This window comes from Triticum dicoccoides, chromosome 5B, assembly GCF_002162155.2.
Source record: "Triticum dicoccoides isolate Atlit2015 ecotype Zavitan chromosome 5B, WEW_v2.0, whole genome shotgun sequence".
Classification (NCBI taxonomy): Eukaryota; Viridiplantae; Streptophyta; class Magnoliopsida; order Poales; family Poaceae; genus Triticum; species Triticum dicoccoides.
In genome coordinates, this window is record NC_041389.1 from 196,300,758 (window position 1) to 196,326,092 (window position 25,335).

A 25,335-nucleotide genomic window follows, 5' to 3' on the forward strand; every position below is an offset into this window, starting at 1 on the left:
CCGTTTGGTATCCCACGTCTGAGCCGTAGCACAGGACGACTGCCCCCGTCTGAGCCGCCAAGCGGGCGGCCGTTGGCGTCGCCGGGCTTGGGTGGGCCATCGTCAGTGAGATATGGGAATATACAACTTCGAATACACACATGAATACCTGGCACGGTGCGAATCTTAGTGCCAGCCCACGATGGAGATAACGAGCTCATCTGAGCTCGAGCTTAGAATAGCACTTTGGTGGCTAATCTAATTAGGATCCGATGTCTCTTGTCCGTGATGATCTTGCTTGGAAAATATGGCTCCACCTGGCCCAGTCGCGCCTTTCCCTCATCCACACCAACCGGTCGCCCGAATCTCGAGCGCCACTCATGGCCTCCTCCGCCTTGTCCGGCACCCACCATCGCCTCCTCCCCTGTTTCCTGCGCCGCCTCCCCCGGCCCCGCACGCGCTCGTGCTCCCGCCTCCGCCTCGCCGCCTGCCATGCCGACACCCTCCTTTCCTCCTCCGGGACCCAGAGGCCTCCCGCCCCCGCGGCGTGCTCGTCCGCATCCTCCGCTGGCGGGTTCTCTGACTGGCTACTCACGAATGGGCTGCCGCCGGGCAAGGTGGCCATCCTGGAGCGCCCCGTCCCGTGCTCTCGCGGGGGCAAAGACCGGCCATTACACTTCGTCGCTGCTGGGCAGGACCTCGAGGTACTGAGCAAACAGGGTTAGTTATTGATTCGGCGGTGAACATGCGATCCTGATGCGGCTTTCTGCTTGCTTGCACAGGCGGGGGATGTGGCGTTCGAGGTGCCCATGTCGCTCGTTGTCACGCTGGAGCGGGTTCTCGGCGACGAGTCGGTTGGTGAGTTGGCCTCTGGCTCTAGACCGGCTGAGTTCTGTCATTTGGTAATCTAATAAATGAATTTGGCATTTGCAATGGTATTATGCCGAAAGCGTTCCTGCCCTGAGTAGGTTACATATGAAAAGAATTTGTAGAAATATTGTGCAGGTCATTTCTTATGTAAGATGTTCTTTCCACTTCTATGTGTTGCAATACCACGTAGTTTCTTGGTAGTCTTGTTACCAGCAATACGTATGTGGTCTGGGGAATTTTCTTTGTAAGTTAGTAACTGTGCTGAGTATATCTGGAGTTCACTGACGTATGCTTTTATGAAGCATGATTCAATTGCAGCGACAGTTTGTGAATCCGCTTTATTCAGATATTTAACATTACCTTTCTCAACAGTGTCATGCTTACACATTTTTCGGTTAAGCTCATCTCTATGTCAAAAAGAGTAACAGTTGTCTCTTCTGAGTTAGGTGGTCCTAATTGATTTTTTGTCTTCCCACTCACAAGTGGAGAAAATGCAACATCCTATTTGTGGTGTAGGATTTGTGCAAATATAGCCCTTGCTGGAACTTGGGAACAAATTTTGTGTTCCAATTTCCAACCTTAACATGGGTGTTGATTATAAAGCTAAAAGAGCATTATCAGTTAGGAATTTGGACATAATCCCTATCTATTCTTCAATAGCTTCAATTGATTTGCATATTTATCTGTAGCATTCCCTTTGATGTTTATTTTGTGCTATGATTGTAACAACGAGTTTTTAGCTTTTAAACATTAATTACATGATACTAGTATAAGAGAAAGAACAGTATAAGTACAGTTTGGCTGGAAGTAGTTTAACCATGAAACACTTGGAAACTGATATAATATTTCTTCTATTCAAGTCACGTATTTTGCATATGTGATATGCAGAGTCTTCTCATTATCTGGATTAGTAATAATTTTTGGTGCTTATGTCTGTCATGTTTCTCCTAATAGCATTGGTTCTCCTAAAGTGAAACAACTACAGCTCCCAATGGCATAATGCTCTCATGTAGACACCAAGAAAAGAACATGTAAATGATGTAATGCTATGTTTTTTTTCTACCATGCAGCTGAATTGTTAACAACAAACAAATTGTCTGAGCTGGCATGCTTGGCATTGTATCTCATGTATGAGAAGAAGCAAGGAAGAGATTCACTTTGGTACCCGTATATTAAAGAACTTGATCGTCAGCGAGGCAGGGGGCAACTAGCTGTTGAATCACCTCTTTTATGGACTGAAAGTGAACTGGATTACCTGAATGGCAGCCCCATGAGGGTTAGTGTTTGTATCTACTAATGTTGACTTATCATCTAATTTCTTTAATCTGAGATTAATTAATATTTGAGAAGACCATAAACATCCCAGCTTTGATTTTCTCATGATTCAGGATGAAGTTGTTGTTAGAGATGAGGGAATAAGAAGAGAGTATAATGAGCTTGATACATTGTGGTTCATGGCAGGTTCATTGTTTAAGGTATTTTCTTGATCCTCCTTATCTTTTTTCCACGAGAGTTTGTTGCGTCGGTTCTTTATTCTCATGTGAATTTTATGCAGCAATACCCTTTTGATGTACCTACTGAGGCGTTTCCGTTTGAGATCTTCAAGCAGGCATTTGTTGCAGTACAGTCTTGTGTGGTTCATTTGCAGGTAATATGCCAAGCATTTATTTGTAGTTCTCCAACATGGCGCCTGCGCCATTTGATTTATCTCCATTTGTTTCAAGTCGGGGCTTAATATTTGTTTCGCAAGTAAGTAATGTATGGTGTCATATGAATTAAACAGTTTAGCTGTAAATATTTTTCATTTTAATTAGATCACATGTGATATGGGGCAAGCCATTAGGATGGCCCAATCTTCACGAATTGGAGGTGGATTTGAGGAAGAACACGGGGGAAATCACAAGGAAAACTAGCACAAATCGACACATAAGTTGCAACAAAAGGTGGATAAATAGTTGATCCAAATCATCCACAAGAGAGAGATGTAACATGCTAGGGTTCTTCCCCAAGTCCTAAGACATGGAGGTCTTGAATTCCATGGATGAATCTTCCCGCAAGTGGAGGTCTTGTTACTCCTATGGAGTCTTCCCCTCAAGAGGCCTTGATCTCCACTAAGGGAGCAATCTCCATGTAAGAGTAATCCTACAAGGGAGGTACATGAGCTAAGCTCTAATGTCTAGTCATTTCTTGGCTAACCCTAGATCTGAGGCGGGGGAGTGGTACATATAGGTCCGCTTATGAAGGGTAAGTAGGAAAGGAAGACACACGGGTTGGGCCCATCTTAGTGCATGCATGCAAAGTCGGATAGTCCAACTTAAGCCTGATAGTCTGACATGTTGGAGGTTCTAACCCCATGTCCGACCCAAAGTCTGACATGGTCTAGAGAGCAATGCCAAGTCGGGCTATCTGACATGTTAGACACACGGTTGGACTGTCGGGCCTCACTGGCCTTCGGGCACCGTCTTTGCGTTCCGGGCCGCCGTATTCGTGGGTCCTTCTTCACTTCCATGCTTCCCTCGTTGATGGTGTAGGCGCTCTCTTGTGCTTGACCTCCTCCATTGCATGCTCGTCATTGGGCTCAAACCTATAGGCCCACAACATATGAGAGTCAAGTAGTATACTGTGAGGGCACTGGCCTATAAGATCGAACCCACCTCATCTAATAGTGGTCCCATGATCGGTGTGCCACTAAGTACAATGAACTGATATCACAAGCATACATCCATTACAACACGAATAAGTCTTACATAGAGATGACCATCATGGTCTAGTCTTACATAGATAAGCCATAAAGGCAACTCCAGAAGAAATACTGCAGCAGAAACATCGACGGTAGCTTGAACTCACGTAGTAAGCCATAACCTACAGGCAAGCTGACTGGGGAAGCGGCCTAGTTCGCAGGGGCGTCGTCGAAGAACTCATCTTCAAAGCCAGTGTCTTCCATTCCTGGCTAAGTTAATAGCCAGGGACAAGCCAGGCGAGTACATTTGAATGTACTCGCAAGCAACCCAAAATATGTAATAGCAGAATATTCATGCAAGGTTTAGTACAATGAAAGCTCTACACTATGTTTAGCAGTTTGCGGAAAGCTAACTTTCAAATGCTCATGACCTATGTTTTCAAAACAACAAGGCCTCATGGTCCGAAGAACCACGGTGATATAATAGCTTATGTTGAACATCAACTTGATCATCTCATCTCATAATTCTTGGTACCGCGTACCGTCATTTCCATCATCATCATCTTTCTCATATCATCACCATTCTCACCATCATCACCAACTTTTGTGGACATAGTCTAAGCATGGTCATTCCAACTGTCCTTAACCGAGGACAACGGCTATTCAAATAGTTTTGCACTCTACAGAGGTTGCACACTTTACCTACAAGAATCGGGGAACTTCCGTGTCTACCACGACATCTCACTGTACAAACTCACTTTGCACCTGAGATAAGCACCCGATCGTTACCTTTTCCCAGACGACACTAATAGAGTCCACTCGATTGGTACCTACCCCTTGTCCAACACTTCTCATCATATCATAGCCTTGGCTTCTGAGGTGCTACCTCAATTTTCAACATATCACACACACATGAGGGTACCAACGGTGTGCCCGATGCGAGTAAAAACCATGATAAGCCGCCTCAGTATGTTGAGAGCGACTCCGTATCGAGAGTGAGTACGTCCACTCCCGTCACTAGTAATGTGGGCACTCTACTAGTATCGAACAAGGTAACATCTGTCCCGTACCAGGGTATCGTGGTTGCGCTAAATGTTGGGCCGATGGTCACATGCTTAAATCTAATCCTTTATGAAAACCTTCATTTACTTACTCCCTCGGGCACCAATGTCATCCGACGGGGTTTTCATAAAACTCTTGAATAAGTTTGTTTTGTCCAACCTACATCTTGCTACCCATTTTGCATGGCTAAGCAACTACCATAGCATATAGCTATGCCCACCAAATGTTTCCCGGGTTGACAAGGACAGGTATTATCGGCAGCTAGGGTAACACCTATAACATGCAAGTAGGATCAACTAAACTAGCAATGCATTTAATCATAGTTTCCAATGCATGAAAATAGTTCTACTCAATGAGAAAAATATATGGGTGATCAACATGGTCAAAAGGTTGCTTGCCTGGCTCAGGAAAGTCTTTAAAAGCTTCTGGTCCTTGTCTGAGTCCTTCGTTTACATTGTTATCTAACGCCAAAACTTAACACATTAAGCAACACGACATAGGGCAGAAACGTAAAAGTGCTCTCAAAATATTGCTTCTACTTTTCTAGGACTTCTCTGGTTATATGAAAAATAACCAAGGTGAGCCTACTGATTTTAGAGCTATAGGGATTTTTGGGCAACTCACTAAAGTTGGATCAAAGGAAGAATGATTTGCTAAAGAGCTATACAGAAACACCTTTTGTAAAAATGAGTAGAGGCACTCATTAAATAGATTGAGATTTTAGACACATTTAGGAGTTGGTTTCACTGGATCTGGAGTTCAAATGATTTTCCTAGGATTTGCAAATGTGACTACATATGTAGAAATGGCCTAATAATTCCCGGTGTAGAAATAGTGCATGGCAAAAATGTTTACCAAATAGGTTATGAACTTAGAAGTAGCTAGGGATTTGAATCACCAAATTTGGTGTAGAAATGATTATTCTGTTACAGTATATTTGGGTTGAACTAGCCCTTTCCATCGGTTGGGACTTATGGTTGCGTTGGCTAGTGCATGAAGCTTAACATATTCTAGGAACTTTTAAAGGTTGACTTTATATGAAAGAACATTAGGTTTGCTATATAACAGTACAGAAAAACCTACTGGAAAAATGTGCATGTTACTCCATTCGATAGAGCATGAATTTAGGAGCATCTAGGAATTTGAAGCATCAAATTTGGATTCCATTTGAATTCCTAGGATTTGAACAAGGTCTCTGGAATAAAGAAAAAGAAAAAGGGCATACCTAACTGGGCCAAAACTGGCCCGATCTGGAGCGGCAGAAGTGCGCATTGGGCGCGACTTAGCGGTGCAGTGAACTGGTTCTGGCCTAGCCGCTCGGCCACGCGAGAAAAGACCGTGACGTCGAAGGCGCATTCTTCGGAGTACGCTTCCGTCGCGGGGAGGCGGATCCAGTCAAAACCATTTCCACTTAATGGTTTGGCCCACCCATCAATTACTGGCAGCTCGCTGGCCGGCTGAATGGCGGGGCCCCTGGGTAGGTTCGTCTTCCTCCTCCCGCCATAATGGAGGAGACAGGGGCCTCGGTCGGCGGCCGATGGCAGGTGCTACCGGCCACCGTTGGAAGCGCCGGCGATATGTGCGAGCTCAAGGGAGCACATCGCATCGGATGGAGGTCGAGATGCCGGCTGGCGACGAAGAACCTAACGGCGGTGATGCTCCCGAGCGGTGGTGCTCGAGCTCGTCGACGAATGACTCGAATACGGTTGCGGTGCTAGAAAATAAAAGTCGCATGAGATTCCTAGCGATGAGATGAAGCTATAGGAAGAGGAAGGAGGTCGAATGGTGGTCTGTACCGCCCGATTTCACAGTGACCCGAGGCCGCGACGAGCTGCTCGAATTCGGGGTTTTCGACGTCAATCGAAAGGGCTTTTGGTTCTAAGGTTTGATTGGGTGATTTTGAGCTGATTGGAAAAGAGAGTTGGGCCTGATGCTCGCCCGAGAGCAAGTTTCGACCGGAGGGTCAAAACTTCAATCTGGAGCGCGCTCAAGCTCCGACCAAGGTGTTTGGGAGAGAATAAGAGCGAGAGGGGGAGAGTAAGCTTGTCTGGGGGTCTTGGGGGAGTGCCAGGACAACGATGCATGGCTTTGGAAGAGGGAGGGATCGACAGCTGGGGGCACACGTGGAGTGTGCTCTCAGCTTCGGACACGAGTGTCCATCGATCACAGAAGAGGTGTGGGAGAGCTGGGGCTTTGCCCAACGCCCGTGGGAGTTCACAAGGAGGGCTGTGACATGATCCTTCTGCCAGGGGTGCACTGGAGCAATGCAGGGGGCTGAGCAGTGCCAATTAGTGCACTGTTGGGTCTGACTTGGTTTGTCCAGAGTGCCAGCGAGAGAAATAAGATGCCTAGGGTGTTGCCACGGTGCTGGAATTGATGTGGGTCAACCTGGGGGTGGCTAGGTGGCAAGGCTTTGGTCCAGGGTGAGAAAAAGACAGCATTTACAGTTTTACACACTGTCCAGAAGGTTAGGCAGGGGTGTTTGGACATTTCCGAGCTGAGCTGAGTGCTGGCACCTGCACTGGATGAGGACGAGTGGATAAGAAACCTCTGGTAAAAATTTGAGGCAAAACAAAGTAACTTTGTTTCACAAAATTTTCAAAAGTTTCTGCATGAAATGTAAAAACAGATATTTCACTAAGCTAATGGATGATCTGGTTGCTGAAATTTGGTAGGATGGATATTTGACAACATTTATGGCTGCATGAATTATTTGAGAATTTTTGGAGATAATTCTCTGTGTAGAAGTTTCAAACCCTAGAAATTGGCAGAGCTGAAATTGTAGATCTAGTCAAAATTTTAGTCATGACCATGGGTTGAAACTCATATATGTGGAAACTATATGTCTCCTGAGCCTCTCTAAATTTTCTCATATATTTTTGAAACAGGAGAATATTTTTAACGTATTAAGCACCATTTTTGGCCTTGAGAAAAAGCTGATAAAAAATACTACTCCCTCCGATCCGTATTAGATACATCCATTTGAACGACAAGTACTATGGATCAGAGGGAGTAGTATACTTTTGAAAATAATATTTTGGTGGTTTTGGGAAGTCCTAATCTAAAATGATCCAAATATAGCTTTGCAAAGTTTTTATTCCACCTAAATTAAGTACTTGTAGTTCAAGCCTTAAGTCGTTTTTTTTTGAAAACCTAAATTTGAAAAAATACTTTTTGTAAGAAAATGTTTTTATGAGCTTTCCCCATCGCATGATCAGTGGTAAAAGTTCGAGATGAAGTACTGTAGTAGAATAGCTATAGGATTTTTCCTAAGAGATAGAGCACCTTATGCAAGCAGAAGATCCAATTCAATTTCAATAAGAAGAAATTCAAAAGATCCAAATTAAGAAGCAAAAATTTAAATTCAAACAAATTCAAACACCACTAAGGGTCCTAACAACACTATTAGCTCTAAGTTATGAGGAGGCAAAACTCAGGGTGTTACATATACCATCCTCGAGAGACCCAAGTAGACATGTGCAAAGGAGAAGAAATGGGATCTTGTTCCTATTCCAGAAGGAAAAAGTCCAGTTACTTGCAAATGGGTGTATAACGTCAAGCAAACCCTAGAAGAGAAAGTAGAACCTTGGAAGGGAAAGTAGAACCTTGGAAGGGAAAGTAGAACGATACAAGGCGAGACTAGCGGCAAGGGGTTACAATTAAACCTACGGGATTGACTATGACCAGACCTTTGCACCAGTTGCAAATGTGAGTACAATAAGAAATCTTATTTCTTGTGATGCTAACTTTGGTTGGCTACTGCATCAATTGGATGTCAAGAATGGATTCTTGCATGGAGATCTTCAAGAAGAGGTTTATATGGAGATTCAACCTGGCTTCAGTAGCCCAAAATGATGTAGGGCAAAGCCCCAATTGTGCCAATTCTTCACAATTTGGAGGGATCAAGAGGAAGAACACACAAGAACTCAACAAACACAAGGGAAATTCACTAGAAGAACAAGGTCCACATCACACATGTGCTCTCCAAGCATCCAAGCTAAGAGGCTGTACTAGATCCGCAGTTAACAAAAGGAAACAAGTAGCTAGGTAAAGTTCTTCCCAAATCCCTAAGGGGAAGTGAGGTCTTGAGAGATAGATCTTCCCCAATCCTAAGGATATGGAGGTCTTGGAAAGCCCTTGGGATTCTTCTCCTAATGGAGGCCTTAGTCTCCAATGGAGAAGGGGTAGATCTGTAGATGAGCAAAGTTCTCTCAAGAAGGTCTAATATGCTTCTAACCCTAGAAAGCGAGAGACTTGGTTAATATAGTCTAGGGCCAAGATGGGGGAGGTAGGAGATGGGACATGGCTTAGGAGATGGGATACATGGCTCTCGTCCAATCTGGAAGTAGGCAGGTCGGATGTCCGGTAAGAGGCCAGACCATTTGGGTGGCAAGCCGGACGTTTGGCGGCTATAGCCGGTGCTTGGACTGGGTTGGCTCCCGTGCTGCACGCTTCAGGGGTTGTGCATCTGGGTAGCTGGCAGGACGTTCGGCTTTGCGAAAAACCTTTTGATGTTCCATACGGGCTATCCAGAGAGCCTTTTCGTCCAGGCTTAACCTAGAGGCCCAAGTAGCCGACCGGACGTCCGGGTAGTTGGCCGGACGTCTGGTTGCTGTGTAGTAGCCGTGACTTTTGCCACCTTCCTTCTCTTCTGCTTTGACTTAGCCTTGTGTCCTCGCTTCTTCATGGTCAATCCCTTGGTGCCTGAGTTGCTTAGGGTATGCATTTGAGGTAGTAGCCATGTCTCATATGAATGTGTACAAAGTTCAAAGAGGAGTGAGTTCACCTCGATTTCAATGCCACGTTTGTGTGCTCTAGTTGTTGGCTCACTTGGCGCTTGGGATGTTGGCGTAGGCTCGATGGTGATGTCCATGGGGAAGATCCCTCCTCAAATCCAAAACTTCGTCACCATGGTAAGGGGCCAAGTCGGTGATGTTGAAGGTGTCGCTCACAGAGTACTTGTTAAAGGGGATCTTAATGTTGAAGGCGTCGCTCATGGAGTACTTTGTCACCATGGTAAGGGGCCACGCCAGGAGGCCCCGTAGGTCAGCGAGACAAGTATCGTCTCGCTAGATGTTAGTAAGGGCTCCCTACCGCAGAAGCCATCAAGCCTTGTGCTTGGTGGGATTAGGAGGTGCCGTCGTAGACCTCATGTCACGGTTATCAATTCTGTCCCGACGTGCGCCGAAGATCTTTGTGACATCCTTGACGGCAAGAAGAGGACCGATGCCTTCGAGGACACTGGCGTATGGTGTGCCCTGAGCACCTCTTTGCTTGGCATGCTCTCGCGGATTGCAAAGACAGCCAAGCCCTCGCTGGTAACTGATGCCGAGCTTGCCGTGACATGGAGTGCCACACCTGACGCGGTAGCGCCATCTTTGCCACAGACGCAGTGGTGGTGAGGACCATGACTATCAAGATGGCATTTCGGCCCCCCTAGGATCCAGAGTTGCAGCATGCATCCATGGGAGCTCATCCACGTCCGCTCCGCGCCGACAGCTCAAGTTGTTGGAGCGAGAAGTCAATGCATTGCTTTCGAGTATCGAGGCATCCCCACCTCTCTGGTGATCAGAAACACTTATCCCGTTGGTGGTCTCTCCGACGATCGACAACATCCAGGTTACCAACATGTTGGTGGACGGGGGCGCATGCCTCTATCCTGTCACCCGCTGTCTTCGAGAAGATGCAAGTGCCCCCCATGGCGTTTGCAACCGACAAATCCATTTAGAGGTGGGTTACTGTACTAGTCGGACATGTGTCTTTGATGGTCACCTTCGGCACCAAAGATACCGAACTAAGAGCATGGTTTTCGACATCGTTGAGCTTGGTGAGCTAGTTCAAGGATGTGGGAATCCTATCACAGGAACTCCCGACCAGAAACCACCCTTGGTGAGCACGGACCTTCTGTTCTCAATCTCCGACGTTACCTGAAAGAAAATATCCTTCCCCAACATAATGCCACTGTAGAGAGGATCGCCCGACAAGCGAAGCGTTATGCTGTGATGGATGGAGATCTCTATCGGCGTAGTGCAAATCAGGTCCTCCTTGAGTGTATTTCTCAGGAAGAAGGCCGCGACCTGCTCGTGGATATCCTTGGAGGCGAGTGCGGCATCCACGCATCGTCACACACGCTGGTTTGAAGGCCTTCCGGCAAGGCTTCTACTGGCCAACCATCCTCCAAGATGCCATCGAGCTAGTTCAAAGCTACGAGGCTTGTCAGTTCCATGCAAAGCGGATTCGTCAACCCGCTCAGGCTTTTCAAAACACCCCCCTCTCATGGCCCTCCACAGTTTGGGGATTGGATATCTTGGGGCCATTCCCCCGAGCAGTTGGGGGCTACAAGTACCTTTACGTCGCCATTGACAAATTTACCAAGTGGACTGAAGTCGAGCCCGTCGCCAAGGTCACCGCGAATACGGCGATCAAACTCTTCATAGGAATTGTGTGCTGCTTTGGGGTTCCCAACCGTATCATTACTGATAACGACACCCAATTCACCAGCGCCACGTTCACTTAGTACTGTGAGGAGCTCGGGATCAGGCTGTGCTTTGTCTCCGTCGCTCATCCACGCAGCAACGGGCAGGCAGAATGAGCTAACACACTGATCCTTAAAGGGCTCAAGACTAGGACTTTTAACAAACTCAAGAAAAGAGGCAGGCGCTGGGTCGACGCGCTCCCTTCAGCGTTATGGTCGATTTGGACGACCTCGAGCAGAGCTACAGGCGCTGGGTCAATTAGCTAAGGTAACTACATAATTGCGGTGTTGGTAATTGTAACTTGGATGATGGGTAACTTTTTTTGAACAATAACTTGGATGATTGGTACTATACTAGTGCTATGATGGTTACTATACCATAAACAACTGGGTGGCTGTCGGTGCCATGTTGATACCTGGAAACCTAGGCAACTGGATAATCACATTCACTTGCCATGGTGTTGTAACTGCAACGGAAGTTGGGCATCTATATTTATATCAACGGAAGATAGGTGACAACTCTAACATGAACTACGGGTTAATTACACAATGCTTTGATGATAATTGTAACCTGAATAGGTGGGAAACTTAAATCAGTGCCATGGTGGTAATTATAATTATAGAGTTCAATAACTGTAATTTTATGATGATAACTCTGAAATGTAGATAACTACATCATTTTCATTGTGGTAAGGTAACATAGGTAATTGGTAACTATATCACAGGAACAATGGTAACTGAGGTGGGCTACATCAAAATGCAATGGTGGTAACTGGACCTATACATGCTGTGCCTACTATGGGGCTGGGGGATGGCACCCCATGAGATCGGAGATGGCGCCGGCTTGGCGAGGATGTGGGTGTGCGGTTTGAGCTCGATGGCGACACTGTGGCCCACCTGGATGGGGACGACAGCGGTGCGACGTGGATGGTGGCATGGGTATGGCCGTGGTCCGTTGGAGGACAGGAGGAGACGGTGCTACCGCGGACGGTTGCCGGATTTTGGGTAGATGACCGATGGTTGTGGTGCTGCGCGGCCCGGGAGAAGCGCTGGTTCGAGCTGACTCCGCCACGCTGTGTCGCGTTGGTGGCCACGCGGGATCAGTGCGGGGCAGCGCCTTGGCGGAGTTCGACTAAGCCGACCGCCGACATGGTGGTGATGGGGAATCAATATGACAGAGGGGGTTGAGCGAAAGTACGGTGCGCCTGTTGGGTCCTGGGTGGCTGGGTTAGCGAAGGGAGATGAAAGCGATAGGGAGATAGAATCGGGCGAGACACACTTACCACGATCGTGAACAAACGGTAGATGAAGTGTTTGAGCGTAACACTAGAAAAGTTTGTAAGTTACATATTTTGTTCTTTCGCAGTCAATGCTCAACTGTCTCTAGATTATCTTTCCATATTTAGTGCAGATTTTTTTTTAAATCTGTCTTATTTGCTTAATTTTTTGTGTGAGAACAACATTGCATTGCTTGTGATTTCTCCATACCCAAACTGCATTCCATTGACTTTGTTGTACTTCTTATCTCAAGAGCAGAAGGTTAGTTTAGCTCGAAGATTTGCACTAGTTCCCTTGGGCCCACCACTGTTGACGTACAAGAGCAACTGCAAAGCAATGCTGACTGCTGTTGATGGTTCTGTTCGATTGCTGGTCGATCGGCCGTACAAAGCAGGAGAACCGATAATTGTTTGGTATTATGTTTGCTTCAGTGCATTGATCTTGTCCTCATTCATTATATTTGGCAATTAGGATGCTGATTTTAATTTATGTTGTAGACAGATCTCATGTACTGTTCTTGTATGCAATGATTTTAAATATATAAATATCCAGGTGTGGGCCTCAACCAAACTCCAGGTTGCTTCTCAATTATGGTTTTGTTGATGAAGACAATCCATATGATCGCATAGCAATCGAGGTGGGATTTCTAAAACTGTTTTACAGTCCTTATTTGGTTGTTGTAACCAAGCCTAAATTATTATCACAGGCATCCCTAAACACTGAAGATCCTCAATACCAAGAGAAGAGAATGGTCGCTCAAAGAAATGGAAAGCTTGCTATCCAAAAATTCCAAGTGGGACTTTCAATTCCTTTTTCCTATTTAGTTGAGAGTAGAATGTGTTGAATATTGATATGCCTCACTTTTCAGGTCTGTGTAGGCAAAGAGAAGGAAACTATTTCTGAAATGCTGCCATACTTGAGACTAGGATACATTTCAGATCCAGATGAAATGCAATGTATACTTTCGTCAGAAGGTGATACATGTCCAGTAAGCCGGCTTACCATCCTTGACATTGCAACATATTGCATTTGATAAATTACTATTTGATCTCTAGATTGTCGTGAATGGTGTTTGACCTATATGGGGCAGTTCCTGTTATTTCATATCAAGCTTGACTTGTATCTCAGGTGGTTTACACATAGGCTTACTTTAGTTAACCGTAGCCGAGCAAAGTGAACACCCGCTTAGATGTTGTCAAATATCGTGAAAAATATAGGAGCAACATGATAACAATGCAACACCATGCACCAAACGATTTTAAAAAATACGAGTCCACGTGGTCTCAGCAGATTTGCAATATATACAAAAGAACAAGGCTTTTTTGGCTTCTTGTTTGTAACCCTTTGAATTCACCTTCTGTTTGCTTAGGTTTATATGAGGCTTCTATTTGGATGGTTCGGTTTAGATTTTCAAGTTGAACAAAGTAGTATTCCCTAAAGTAACCAACCCGTTCATGACCTGCATAGTGGTTATAAGTCTTTAAACTGGTGCTAGGCTAAGCCCTTGATGTAGAGAACTTGCTTGGTTTTGCAAAAAATTCAAAATACGTACTTTCCCTTTGGTTGAAATTTTAGCAAGAGATTGAAGACAGCACAACATGTAATCTGGAAATTGGTTTTACTTTTGAAGCCTTTTCTTGGCATGCTCAAGATCCTAGTCAAGTAAAGGTTTCCACCTGGTATTTTGTACTGGATTATATCTGGTTGACATTAACCATATATTCACTGAAACGAAATGAGCGGTGGCTGGGACACTAGCATCATTTATCTGCATTACAATGGGTGAAAACTAGGGATATATATATATGTGTGTGTGTGTGTGTGTGTGTGTGTGTGTGTGTGACTTCTTATCAATGTAGAGAAAAACCGCCAACCAAGAGATTATGGCACGATAAAAAAAAGGGCAGCCCTTGATGTAGAGAACTTGCTTGGTTTTGCAAAAAATTCAAAATACGTACTTTCCCTTTGGTTGAAATTTTAGCAAGAGATTGAAGACAGCACAACATGTAATCTGGAAATTGGTTTTACTTTTGAAGCCTTTTCTTGGCATGCTCAAGATCCTAGTCAAGTAAAGGTTTCCACCTGGTATTTTGTACTGGATTATATCTGGTTGACATTAACCATATATTCACTGAAACGAAATGAGCGGTGGCTGGGACACTAGCATCATTTATCTGCATTACAATGGGTGAAAACTAGGGATATATATATATATGTGTGTGTGTGTGTGTGTGTGTGACTTCTTATCAATGTAGAGAAAAACCGCCAACCAAGAGATTATGGCACGATAAAAAAAAGGGCAGCCCGGTGCATGTAGCTCCCGCTTGCGCAGGGTCGGGGAAGGGTCCGACCACTTTGGGTCTATAGTACGCAGCCTTTCCCTACATTTCTGTAAGAGGCTGTTTCCAGCCCGTGACCTCATGGTCACAAGGCAGCAGCTTTACCACTGCGCCAAGGCTCCCCTTCAGGATTATGGCACGATAGTTTGTATAAAACTAGATAATACCCCGCGCGTTGCTGCGGTAACATATGCTCATTACTAAGATCCGTACATGAATCATCGGTTGTAAAACTATTTGATTATGGTTGAAAGTCCATAAGATTGCAACATACAAACAGCCTTGTGTTGAATACAACACTCATGAATAATCTAGAGATAGATAAGCTTTTCAAACATTTTAAAAATGTTTTTCCAGTGAAATAAAAAGAATTTGTGAACCACAAAGTTACGCTTAAAAATGTGTTTAATCTGAACAACACAAATCACATGGTAACACATAGTAAGGTGATATAAATAGCATAATTTGTGAGCTGTTATACATAACAGTACTGTATGGCACACAAAATTAGAGTCAACAGTGAATTTGTAATACATATATAGTAGGAAGAGGCATTCCATATAAGGCACTTGAAATCTTGAAGAGACTATTTTTGCCTTCAGATGGTATTTTCATACCATGCTTTTCTTTTTTGCGGAGGTACTTCTTTCATCATGTTAAGATGTCGAACGGAGTAGACCTGATCAATTCATCAATAATCTGATTTTTCATACTAAAAATGTTATCATCACAAAGGGAAAGAAATAGTTCAACAGTTGACCAGGGCAATATATCTCAACAAAAATAAGTAATAGTGACCTTCAGCACCACAAATCAAATTACAACAAACAAAGGATGTACGAAAGTGCAGTAGCAGAAGAATGGACATCCACTGAAAGACGTGAAGAAACAAAGGCTATTATACATGAGATTCAATCCCATTGATATAAGCATGGGATAGAGATTGTACTACCTCTCACAAACTAACATAATTTGTGTTAAAAAATGCAAAAAAAATCAATGTGTGAGAGAGAAGATAGAAAGGGAAATTGGCTGTTGGAGTGCAGATTCGGTTGGGAGAAGGAATGTTGCGCAATAAAAAAGTATAAGCTGCACCAAAGAAAACATGACAGGACCGGGAAATCGATAGCATTAATGCAAAGAAATATATTCGATACATAATAACATGGAATTGTATGGTATACACCAGTGGGAATAAATAAGAGAGTCCATGTCGAGTGAGTAATCCATAATTAGGATTCAGGCAAGGTATAGAACCTGTTTATAGTTGTAATCTTATGTCTTTCTTCTCCTTTTATGCACTGGCAATGCTCTTGCTGTTTTCATCAAATAAGATGAAGGGGTATATTATTACGAACATGAAAATAGTACTTGTTTCGTCATGTGAATACAACACCAATAGGAAGCACGATCATTAATATGTGATGCCTTGACCTATAACTGAATTTTGACGAAAAACGTAGTGTAAATCTAAATCACATATGAACAGATAGTTAAATAAACCAAGAAAAGGAGATCTTGCCTATGAGTGCAATACATGAAAAATAGTGATGCTACTTCCAATACTGGATCACATTGCTCGTCTTCCTCTCAGTATTTGCAAAGGTTAGACATCAATTCAAAAACAAAATGAAAATCCCAAGTTTGGCACTGAGGGATGTGTAGCATACCAGGTACTTGAAGGCTGCATTTCTTGGATTGAGTGTGTTGTGATTGGATATCCACATGTATGGAGAGTACCGGTCATCTGTGCATTAAAATAAAACGAAGTTGTCACTAACTGCAGATCAGCTTGGTCGCCTCCGGAGGGAGACAAAGTTGTCACTAACTGCAGGAGGGAGATGAAGTTGTCAACGATCTAATAAAAGATTAGAAAAAAGTGGATAGTAAATGGAAGAAAATAATCTTGCATCAGATAATAATAAGAATAAAAGTCTACAGAACTAAGCCCAAAATACTACCAGTGGTTTGGATCAAAATAAGTTACAGAAGCCCTATCTTAACTGTTGGAAAAGAACGTTGTGAGTTCTTGTGGCTTTGATATAACCGTAAAAAGTATGGATAAAAGTTCAGTAATTGTATAAAGATAGTTAGTTTTCGCAAAAAAAGCAAAGTAGTTAGTGTTACCCATATTCATGAATCAACCAAAATTGGACCAGCACAAAGATCATTGCACAATCTCTGAAGCCGATTTGGTAAAGCCGATGTGGATGGTTGAGAGTGTCAGTCCATAGATGGGTCTTCTTGAGGGCGAGCCTGCCTCTGCATACAAATAGACAACAACCATAGAGGGCTCATACATACTCCACTGCCAATTGGGGAAAAAGGAACACCATGTTCTCCTCTACCTGCACTTTCAGGAACGGAGACAGTAGTCAGTAGGGGAGGATGAAAAGAATAGGTGAGGTGCATCAGCGGTGCCGTCAAAGAAGGACCGGCGGCCAAAGCCATAGGAACCAACCTGGAACGGGACAATTCAATCTCGGAGAGTCGTGGGAGGCGAACCCGTGGTCATGGCGAAGCCGGAGAGCCTCGGACTGGCAGTCATGCCGGAGCCGAAGAGCCGTCGGAGGCGATCGCCACACATCCCCCACACCAAATGATTGGTCTCTTTTCTAGAGGAGCCCGCCTAGGTCGGCGCCGCCCGCCAGGGAGTCGGTGCTGCCGCGGCGGAGGTAGCCCAGCACGCCGTCAACCAGGACGGCGAATCCGTAGGGGTGTGTGGAGCAGAAGCCGTACATCTCCGTTCTCCGAAGCGCCTCTCTAGATATCTCTCGGAGCTGAGATCTTGGAAAAAAAATCATGTTTTGTTCCCCTGTTTAAGTCGTTCACTTGTGTTTGTGCGCCGGTTGCTTTTCTTTTTGTGGTGGGGCCATGGGGGGAGGTGGGAAGGGGGAAGCTGACTGGATCGGTGGTTTAATGGCACGATGAAACGAACAGACAACACATTCAGCTGGAAACTGAATGCATGACCGGCCAATATGCATGCTATGATTTTTTTTGCTGAATAATTTTTTAGAGGGCATGATTGCTGATGTGTCAAGGCTGCTGAGGTGGATAGGCTGCATGTCAAGAGAAATATGTTAGTGGGGATGAACTATTTAGGTATTATAGATGCGACATGTCACCTAAAACTGCTATTCTTTAGGTTAGTCCATGCTCAGAGCGAGCTGTACTTGACCAACTTGTTGTCTACCTGAAATCAAGATTGGCTGGTTATCCGACTACTTTGGACGAGGACGAAGCAATGGTAACGAGCCGTGGGTTCTTGTGTATATATTTTCCTCATTTCTCTGTTACATTACTGAACTGCTTTTGTGTTTGCCAGTTGGCCGATGGCAGTTTGGAACCAAAGAAAGAAGTTGCTACTAGACTTGTAAGGTTAGAGAAGAAAATGCTGCATGGCTGTCTTCAGGCTGCTAACGAGTTCATAAGTGGCTTGCCTGATCATACCGTATCACCTTGCCCTGCTCTATATGCTCCTGAATTGAAATAAGGTATCATTGGCAACGCTCTATATGCTTTTATAAAGTTTGTTATATATCACCACAAATTATGTTGGATATATGTATACAATCTGGTTCATTTAAATACCTCCCAAAGTACCGGATCTTCCACAAGATCTTAGGCAGTGCGAATTTTGGCTTAGTTTTCTGCTGCAAAGAAAAAGTGTGAGTTTCTCATGTAAAACCTGGTGTAAGACCAGCTCGTCTGCTTCTTGCTCCCTCCTCTGTTCTCTGTATCACACTCCTAATGATTCTTCCTCTCATCACCGTGGCCATTCCCAGAAGACACTTCAATGATGGGCTTGTTCGTGCTGAATGCATCAAGACACAGATGTGCGATGGCGGAAAGCGTCTTGCCTCAACCAGAGGGGACGCCGTACGTGTTTATAGGCAGGGGCGCACCTCCCTGATAGCGCATACAGTTTAGATTACATCTTGGAGAAGAAGCTAAGTAGAGATAAGATTACAAAGAGGAGATAAACTCTAGCTAACCACCTAGCCGAACTACCAAGATATCTACCAGAGAAGATACGGCGCAGCCCCTTGTCACGTACACAAGAATGTTGTTTGACACCCTCCCTTAATCACAACTTCATCAAGTTGAGATTATACTTGAAGTTCTCAAAGCTTCGTATAGGCAAGGCTTTAGTAAACCCATCTGCAACCTGGTCTTGAGAATGTATAAACCGAATGTCTAGGAGTTTACTAGCAACTCTTTCTCTGACAAAATGGAAATCTATCTCAATGTGTTTCGTTCTTGCATGAAAAACTGGATTTGCTGAGAGATAAGTTGCACCCAAATTGTCACACCATAGACATGGAGCTTGAGTGATTTTCACACCAAGTTCCTTAAGAATGGATTGTACCCATATAATTTCTGCAGTAGCATTAGCTAGTGCCTTATACTCTGCTTCTGTGCTGGACCTTGAAACAGTAGCTTGTTTTCTGGCACACCAAGAGATCAGATTTGATCCAAGAAACACTGCAAAACCACCAGTGGAGCGTCTATCATCCAAACATCCTGCCCAATCTGAGTCAGAGAATGCACTAACAAGAGTGGAAGATGACTTGCTAAAATTGAGGCCAATACCCATAGTATCTTTCACATATCTTACTATTCGTTTTGCAGCAGTCAAATGAACTGTGGTTGGTGCATGAAGGAATTGACACACCTTGTTCACAGCAAAAGAAATATCAGGTCGAGTGAGGGTTAAATATTGAAGTGCACCCACCAGACTTCTATATCTTGTGCTATCTTCTGAGCTCAAGGGTGTTCCTTCTGTGAGAGACAATTTTTCTGTACTAGACAAAGGAGTGGTGGTAGGTTTATAGCCTTGCAACCCAGCTTTTCTTACCAAATCATTTGCATATTTTTCCTGAGAGAGATGAAGTCCATCCTTGTGCTTCTTCACTTCAATCCCTAGGAAATAGTGCAAGTCCCCAAGATCCTTTAGAGCAAACTCAGCACTTAAGTCCTTCAACAGTCCTGTTATTGCCTCATCAGATGAACTTGTGACGATAATATCATCAACATATATAAGAACAAATATTGATGTATTGGCCTTATTGTAAATAAACAATGAAGTGTCAGACTTTGAAGGAACAAATCCAAGCATTTGCATCTTCTTGCTGAGACGAGAATACCATGCTCTGGGGGCCTGCTTCAGTCCATACAGTGCTTTATCAAGCTTGCATACATAAGAGGGTGCATGTTTGTTTTCAAACCCAGGAGGTTGTTTCATGTAAACCTCCTCTTCCAGAACACCATGAAGAAACGCGTTCTGTACGTCTAACTGTCGAAGACTCCATCCCCTGGAAACAGCAATAGATAGGACAAGACGAATAGTTGCAGCTTTTACCACCGGACTAAATGTGTCCTCATAGTCTATGCCATATCTTTGTTTAAAACCCTTAGCAACTAGCCTTGCCTTGTAACGATCAACTGTTTCATCAGACTTTCGTTTGATTCTAAAAACCCATTTGCAATCAATGAGATTTTTACCTTGCCTTGGAGGAACTAAATGCCACGTTTTATTTTTGTGTAGTGCCACATATTCCTCATGCATTGCCTTTCTCCACTTCTCATCACCAAGGGCCTCCTCAAGCGTATTGGGCTCACCTGGTTCACCTGTGGAGCAGATCAAACCATATTTTGTTATGTGTTTATAATTAACGGGCTTAGTTACCCCTGACTGCAGCCGTGTGCGACGTTGTGGTGCAACAGCGCTGTTTTGCGCCACAGAAGATCCGGCAGATGAGTCCACCTGCGCCAGATCCGAGGCGGATCCGCCTGCGCCAGCAGTCTCGGCAGGTTCCGCTCCTGGATGATCTTCTGTGGCTCGCGGCTGGGGCATTGAGGAGGAAACCGGCGCAGAAGATCCCACCCGACCAGCGACCACGGGCTGATCGAGACAGGCATCTGATCCCGCGCCTTCCGCAGCTGGGCCCGTGCCAGCCGATCGCCCTGCCTCGCGCCGCTTGTACACAGCCGGCTGAGCGCCAAACCGCGAGCCGATCGGGCCCGTGGGAGCCGGGCGCATGGCAGCCGCTGATTGGTGCGGGCTGGTGAAGCCGCCACCACCAACCACAGCAGGCCGCGTGGCCAACGCGGAGTCGGTCGCGGCTGGATCCGAGGCAGGTTCGCCTGCCGCTGCTGACGCGCCGGATCCCGAGGCGGATTCGCCTGTCGCAGCTGACGCGCCGGATCCCAAGGCGGATTCGCCTGCCGCACCTGGCGCGCCGGATCCCGAGGCGGATCTGCTCCCTCTGCCGTGACACACGCGATATGGACGGTGTGTTGCACTGTTTTCTTCATTTTCTTCACCATTTTCACCGCTATGATCTCCTGGAACATCACAAGACTCATGCAAATGGTTAGGAGGATTAGTCAACAAATGATCATCACATTTCTCGTGTCCCCCTTGATCATAACCAGAGAGTTGAGGTGGAAGGAGTAGGATTTCTTGACGGAGTAAGGCGTCGGTGTTGGGGTGAAGATCAGCAAAGGGGAACTTTGTCTCATCAAAAACAACATCTCTAGAGACGTAGACACGACCAGACGAGATGTCTAAGCATTTGACACCTTTGTGCTGAGCGCTATACCCAAGGAACGCACACTGTTTGGAGCGAAACATAAGCTTGCGGTTGTTGTAAGGGCGGAGATTTGGCCAACATGCGCATCCAAACACACAAAGAGATTTATAGTCTGGTTTTACGTGGAGAAGTCGTTCTATGGGAGTTTCGTTGTTGATAACCCTACTAGGGAGCATGTTTATGATGTGTATGGCCGTGAGGAATGCTTCGTCCCAAAATTTTAGGGGCATAGAAGCTCCGGCCAAGAGAGCAAGGCCAACTTCAACAATGTGCCTATGCTTACGTTCTGCAGACCCATTCTGTTGATGAGCGTGAGGGCATGACACATGGTGAGAAATTCCTAATGTTTGGAAGGAGTTGAGTTTTTCGTACTCCCCACCCCAGTCGGATTGGACAGCAAGAATCTTTCTATCAAATTGCCGTTCAACAAGAGCTTGGAAGTTTTTAAAGACTTGGAAAACTTCGGACCTTTTTTTAAGAAGGTAGAGCCAAGAGAACTTGCTGTAGTCATCAATGAAACTGACATAGTACGTGTGTCTACCAAAAGAGCTTGGGGCAGGACCCCATACATCGGAAAAAATTAATTGCAATGGTTAAGTAGAGACACTAGTGGAAACAGGGTAAGGGAGTTGATGACTTTTTGCTCTCTGACAAGAATCACAAATGGTTTCAATATTGCGTTCCCCAACAAACGGGAGTTTATTCTTTTTGAGTAAACGATCAACTAAGGAAAATGAAGCATGCCCTAAACGGTCATGCCATCGTGTGGCCGAAAGCTTGATAGCACCACAAGCTTGTTTATTGTATCTTTGAAGCTCCGGAATCAACGGGTAAAGACCTCGAACACATCTACCTCGATAAAGAGTTCTCCTCGTGACCTGATCCTTGATCAAGAAGAAAAAAAGGATGAAATTCAATGTAAACATGATTATCAAGTGTGATACGATGAACAGATAGAAGGTTCTTGTCAGTGCTAGGGACATGCAAAATTTTCCGAAGATGAAATTTTCGAAGTGGGGTACGAAAAACTGAATGACCAATGTGACATATCCTCATACCTGCACCACTTGCAGTGTGTATCTGGTCCTTGCCATGATACTTCTCCTTGAGTGTCACCTTTTCTAGTTCGCCGGTGAGATGGTTTGTTGCGCCGCTGTCAAGATACCAGTTGGTATCGACGCCATATGAACCGTCAGCAGCAGTGGCAACTTTTTCTTCATCTTCAGAGGAGGCCTCATCCTCATCGAACCGGTACCAGCAATCCTTTGCCGCGTGGCCCGGTTTGCCGCAGATTTGGCAGCGCACCGCATCTGGGCGTGACCTGGAAGAACCACCGCGACGGCCCCTGGTGTTGGTGTAGTGGGGCCGTCCGCGGGAGTTGGACCCGCCGTTGCTGCCGCCGCTCCCCTGCTTGCCCTTGGAGCGAGGAGGACCACGGTGACGAGCGTAGCCGCCACGCCCGCGCGTCGCGGCGTTAGCCGACGACTTGAAGCCGCCCGATCCCTGGTACTGCGCCACCCTCTGATCAAAATTACTAAGCATTGAAAAAAGCTCATCGAGGGATACCGGGGTGATGCGGGCGTCGAGGGCAGAAACGGGTGGCTGGTAGTCCATGTCGAGGCCGTGCAGGATGTATGAGATGAGTTCATCATCCTGGAGAGGTTTTCCGGCGGCGGCCAGCTCATCGGCGAGGCCACGCATCTCGGCGAAGTAGGTGGCGACGGTCTTGTTGCCCTTCTGGGCGTTCACCAGAGAGGTTCTGATGTTGTTTACGCGACTCAGCGACTGCGAGGAGAACATCCTCGACAGCGCCGCCCAGAGCTCGCGCGCCGTGGTGATCGCGGTCACCTGCACGAGCACCTCCTTGGTGAGGTTGTTTAGCAGGTACCCGAGCACCTGCTGGTCCTCTCGCACCCAGATGGAGTGGAGGGGATTCGGCTCGGTGGATTCCTTCCCTTCTTTGTCCTTGGTGTGGAGGATCCTGGCCGGCTCCGGTGTCGTGCCGTCGACGTAGCCGAAGACACCTGCGCCCCTCAGCTGCGGCACGATCTGCGCGCGCCAGAGGACGTAGTTGGTGCGGGAGAGCCTCTCCGTGACTTGGCCATTGGGGCCAGCCTGGGAGGCACCGGAGGAAGAGGAAGACGACATAGTTGCACTGGATGGAGTTCTAGGGTTTAGACGTGGAAGAGAATAGCTCTGATTACCATGTGCGATGGCGGAAAGCGTCTTGCCTCAACCAGAGGGGACGCCGTACGTGTTTATAGGCAGGGGCGCACCTCCCTGATAGCGCATACAGTTTAGATTACATCTTGGAGAAGAAGCTAAGTAGAGATAAGATTACAAAGAGGAGATAAACTCTAGCTAACCACCTAGCCGAACTACCAAGATATCTACCAGAGAAGATACGGCGCAGCCCCTTGTCACGTACACAAGAATGTTGTTTGACAACAAAAAGTTCTGGCACAAATGGCCTTGTGAAAATGCTGGACACACCCTCTGTAGCTCGGAGCATCTTGTGCACTGTGCTAGCCTGCACCGTCACCATCTTGTTCGTACAAATCAAATAAAGATTAGATCACCCAAGAAGGTAGATAATTTCTTATAAGACAAAGTACCGCAGGTCTGACCAAGAAATGGAGAACAAGAAACCATCAGGAATAACTCATATATCTATTGTGATTCCGAGTTGTGTAACCACGTATATCATGGTGGACGGGGTCTCCTCCCCATCAAACACTGCAACTGTTGGGTGGATGGCAACATGTCGTCATCACAGCAGATACACCTGTCACTCTCTCGTGACAGGAAAGGAGGCCAACACATAACCAGCTTACATCATGGAAGCATTGGTGTTGGAGAGGTTTGGGAACTAAAACGCTGCTCCTACCGTGCATCTAACACCCCATCACTCTCCCTCCCCAGCACCATTGTTCCCCTATGCTCCATTGCTTACGCAGGAGCAATGCCCTGCTCGGCATCCTCCCTTTCTTCCTCCTGAGCCGCAAACTTTCCATCGAGCACCTTGTGTGCATGAAACCGACGCCACTCAACCCTTTCTTTCCACCTCCACCTAGCGGTTTCTCGCACCAACGTGCTCCCACGTCTCAATGCCCGATGTGCGTCTCTCTATCTACTTCCTGTGCTACTCGCCGCTCTACCGCCAGAGCGCATGTATGCGGGCGAGCCTGTTCTCGGCACTCCCATCTCCACCTTGCCGGGCCAACAGTGAGCTTTCCTGCTGCCTCCCCTTCGCTTCCTTTGCGTATTCCGCAGCCCCTGAGTACGTCCACATCGCCGCAGCATGCTGCCTTTGTCGTTCATTACCATGCCGAGCTCCTCCAGTGACGGCCTCCCGGCGCTTGTTGCCAGCCCTCAAAAAGCACTCCGAAACTCTCCTTCTACCCTGCATTTATTCCTACTCCCTCTCTTAAGCTTCAAGCATGCACAATTTTGTCCGCGAGCCTCGTCATCTTCGGCTCCGTCTAGAATCGCCGCCACCAAACCGAGCAATATCCTGTCGCTACCATGGCTTCCCTCTCCAATTCCTCCTGTCCTTGCCACCCTTTTAACCCCACTAGCATCTCGCCCAGCTCAATTTCAAAAGAAAAGGGTCGCGTATGTGATTCCGTCAAGCTCTACCGCGGGCGACAAGGATCCGTTGATCCTCGACGACCATCGACAACCTTCACGTGCTCGCGGTGTCAAGGTGGTTATGAATCGGTCCTCGTCACTTCCTGCCTCCCCTCCAATCGCATGCAGTGTAACTCCGGGAAGCCCTCGGCTGCCTCCCAGGTCTTTCGGTGCAACATATGCTGCCACATCATTGCTGACTGTGGGTCCCACTAGACAGGATTGCTGTCAAAACGTCATCAACCGGCCATCAGTGCCTTTGCATTACTCTGCCTCAGAGCCGGTACTGATTTGTAAAAGATAAATAAGAATGATACCAATTCATTAACCTAGCCCCAATTGTGGTATTTTTGTGCAATTAACTCTATATACCCAAAGCTGCAACCTCTAAGGTGGTATATACCCAAATATCTTGTATATTTC

General features: G+C 46.0%; 1 protein-coding gene across 4 annotated transcripts in view; it reads left to right on the forward strand.

The window, feature by feature from the left end:
• Window positions 1–309: 309 nt before the first annotated feature.
• Window positions 310–25,335, forward strand: part of LOC119308057 (fructose-bisphosphate aldolase-lysine N-methyltransferase, chloroplastic-like) — a 33,172-nt gene continuing 8,146 nt past the window's right edge. Inside the window, exons 1-11 of one of the 4 annotated variants that reach the window (XM_037584174.1) lie at window positions 312–683; window positions 762–837; window positions 1,920–2,125; window positions 2,238–2,324; window positions 2,405–2,497; window positions 12,603–12,757; window positions 12,897–12,981; window positions 13,051–13,137; window positions 13,213–13,332; window positions 17,832–17,933; window positions 18,012–18,180. In XM_037584174.1, coding sequence (XP_037440071.1) covers window positions 360–683; window positions 762–837; window positions 1,920–2,125; window positions 2,238–2,324; window positions 2,405–2,497; window positions 12,603–12,757; window positions 12,897–12,981; window positions 13,051–13,137; window positions 13,213–13,332; window positions 17,832–17,933; window positions 18,012–18,179 — 1,503 coding nt within the window. In that variant the 5' untranslated portion in view covers window positions 312–359 and the 3' untranslated portion in view covers window position 18,180. Of the gene's footprint in view, window positions 684–761; window positions 838–1,919; window positions 2,126–2,237; window positions 2,325–2,404; window positions 2,498–12,602; window positions 12,758–12,896; window positions 12,982–13,050; window positions 13,138–13,212; window positions 13,333–17,831; window positions 17,934–18,011; window positions 18,181–25,335 lie in introns of those variants that run through there. The other 3 variants (XM_037584177.1, XM_037584175.1, XM_037584176.1) reach the window with 3 other exon arrangements.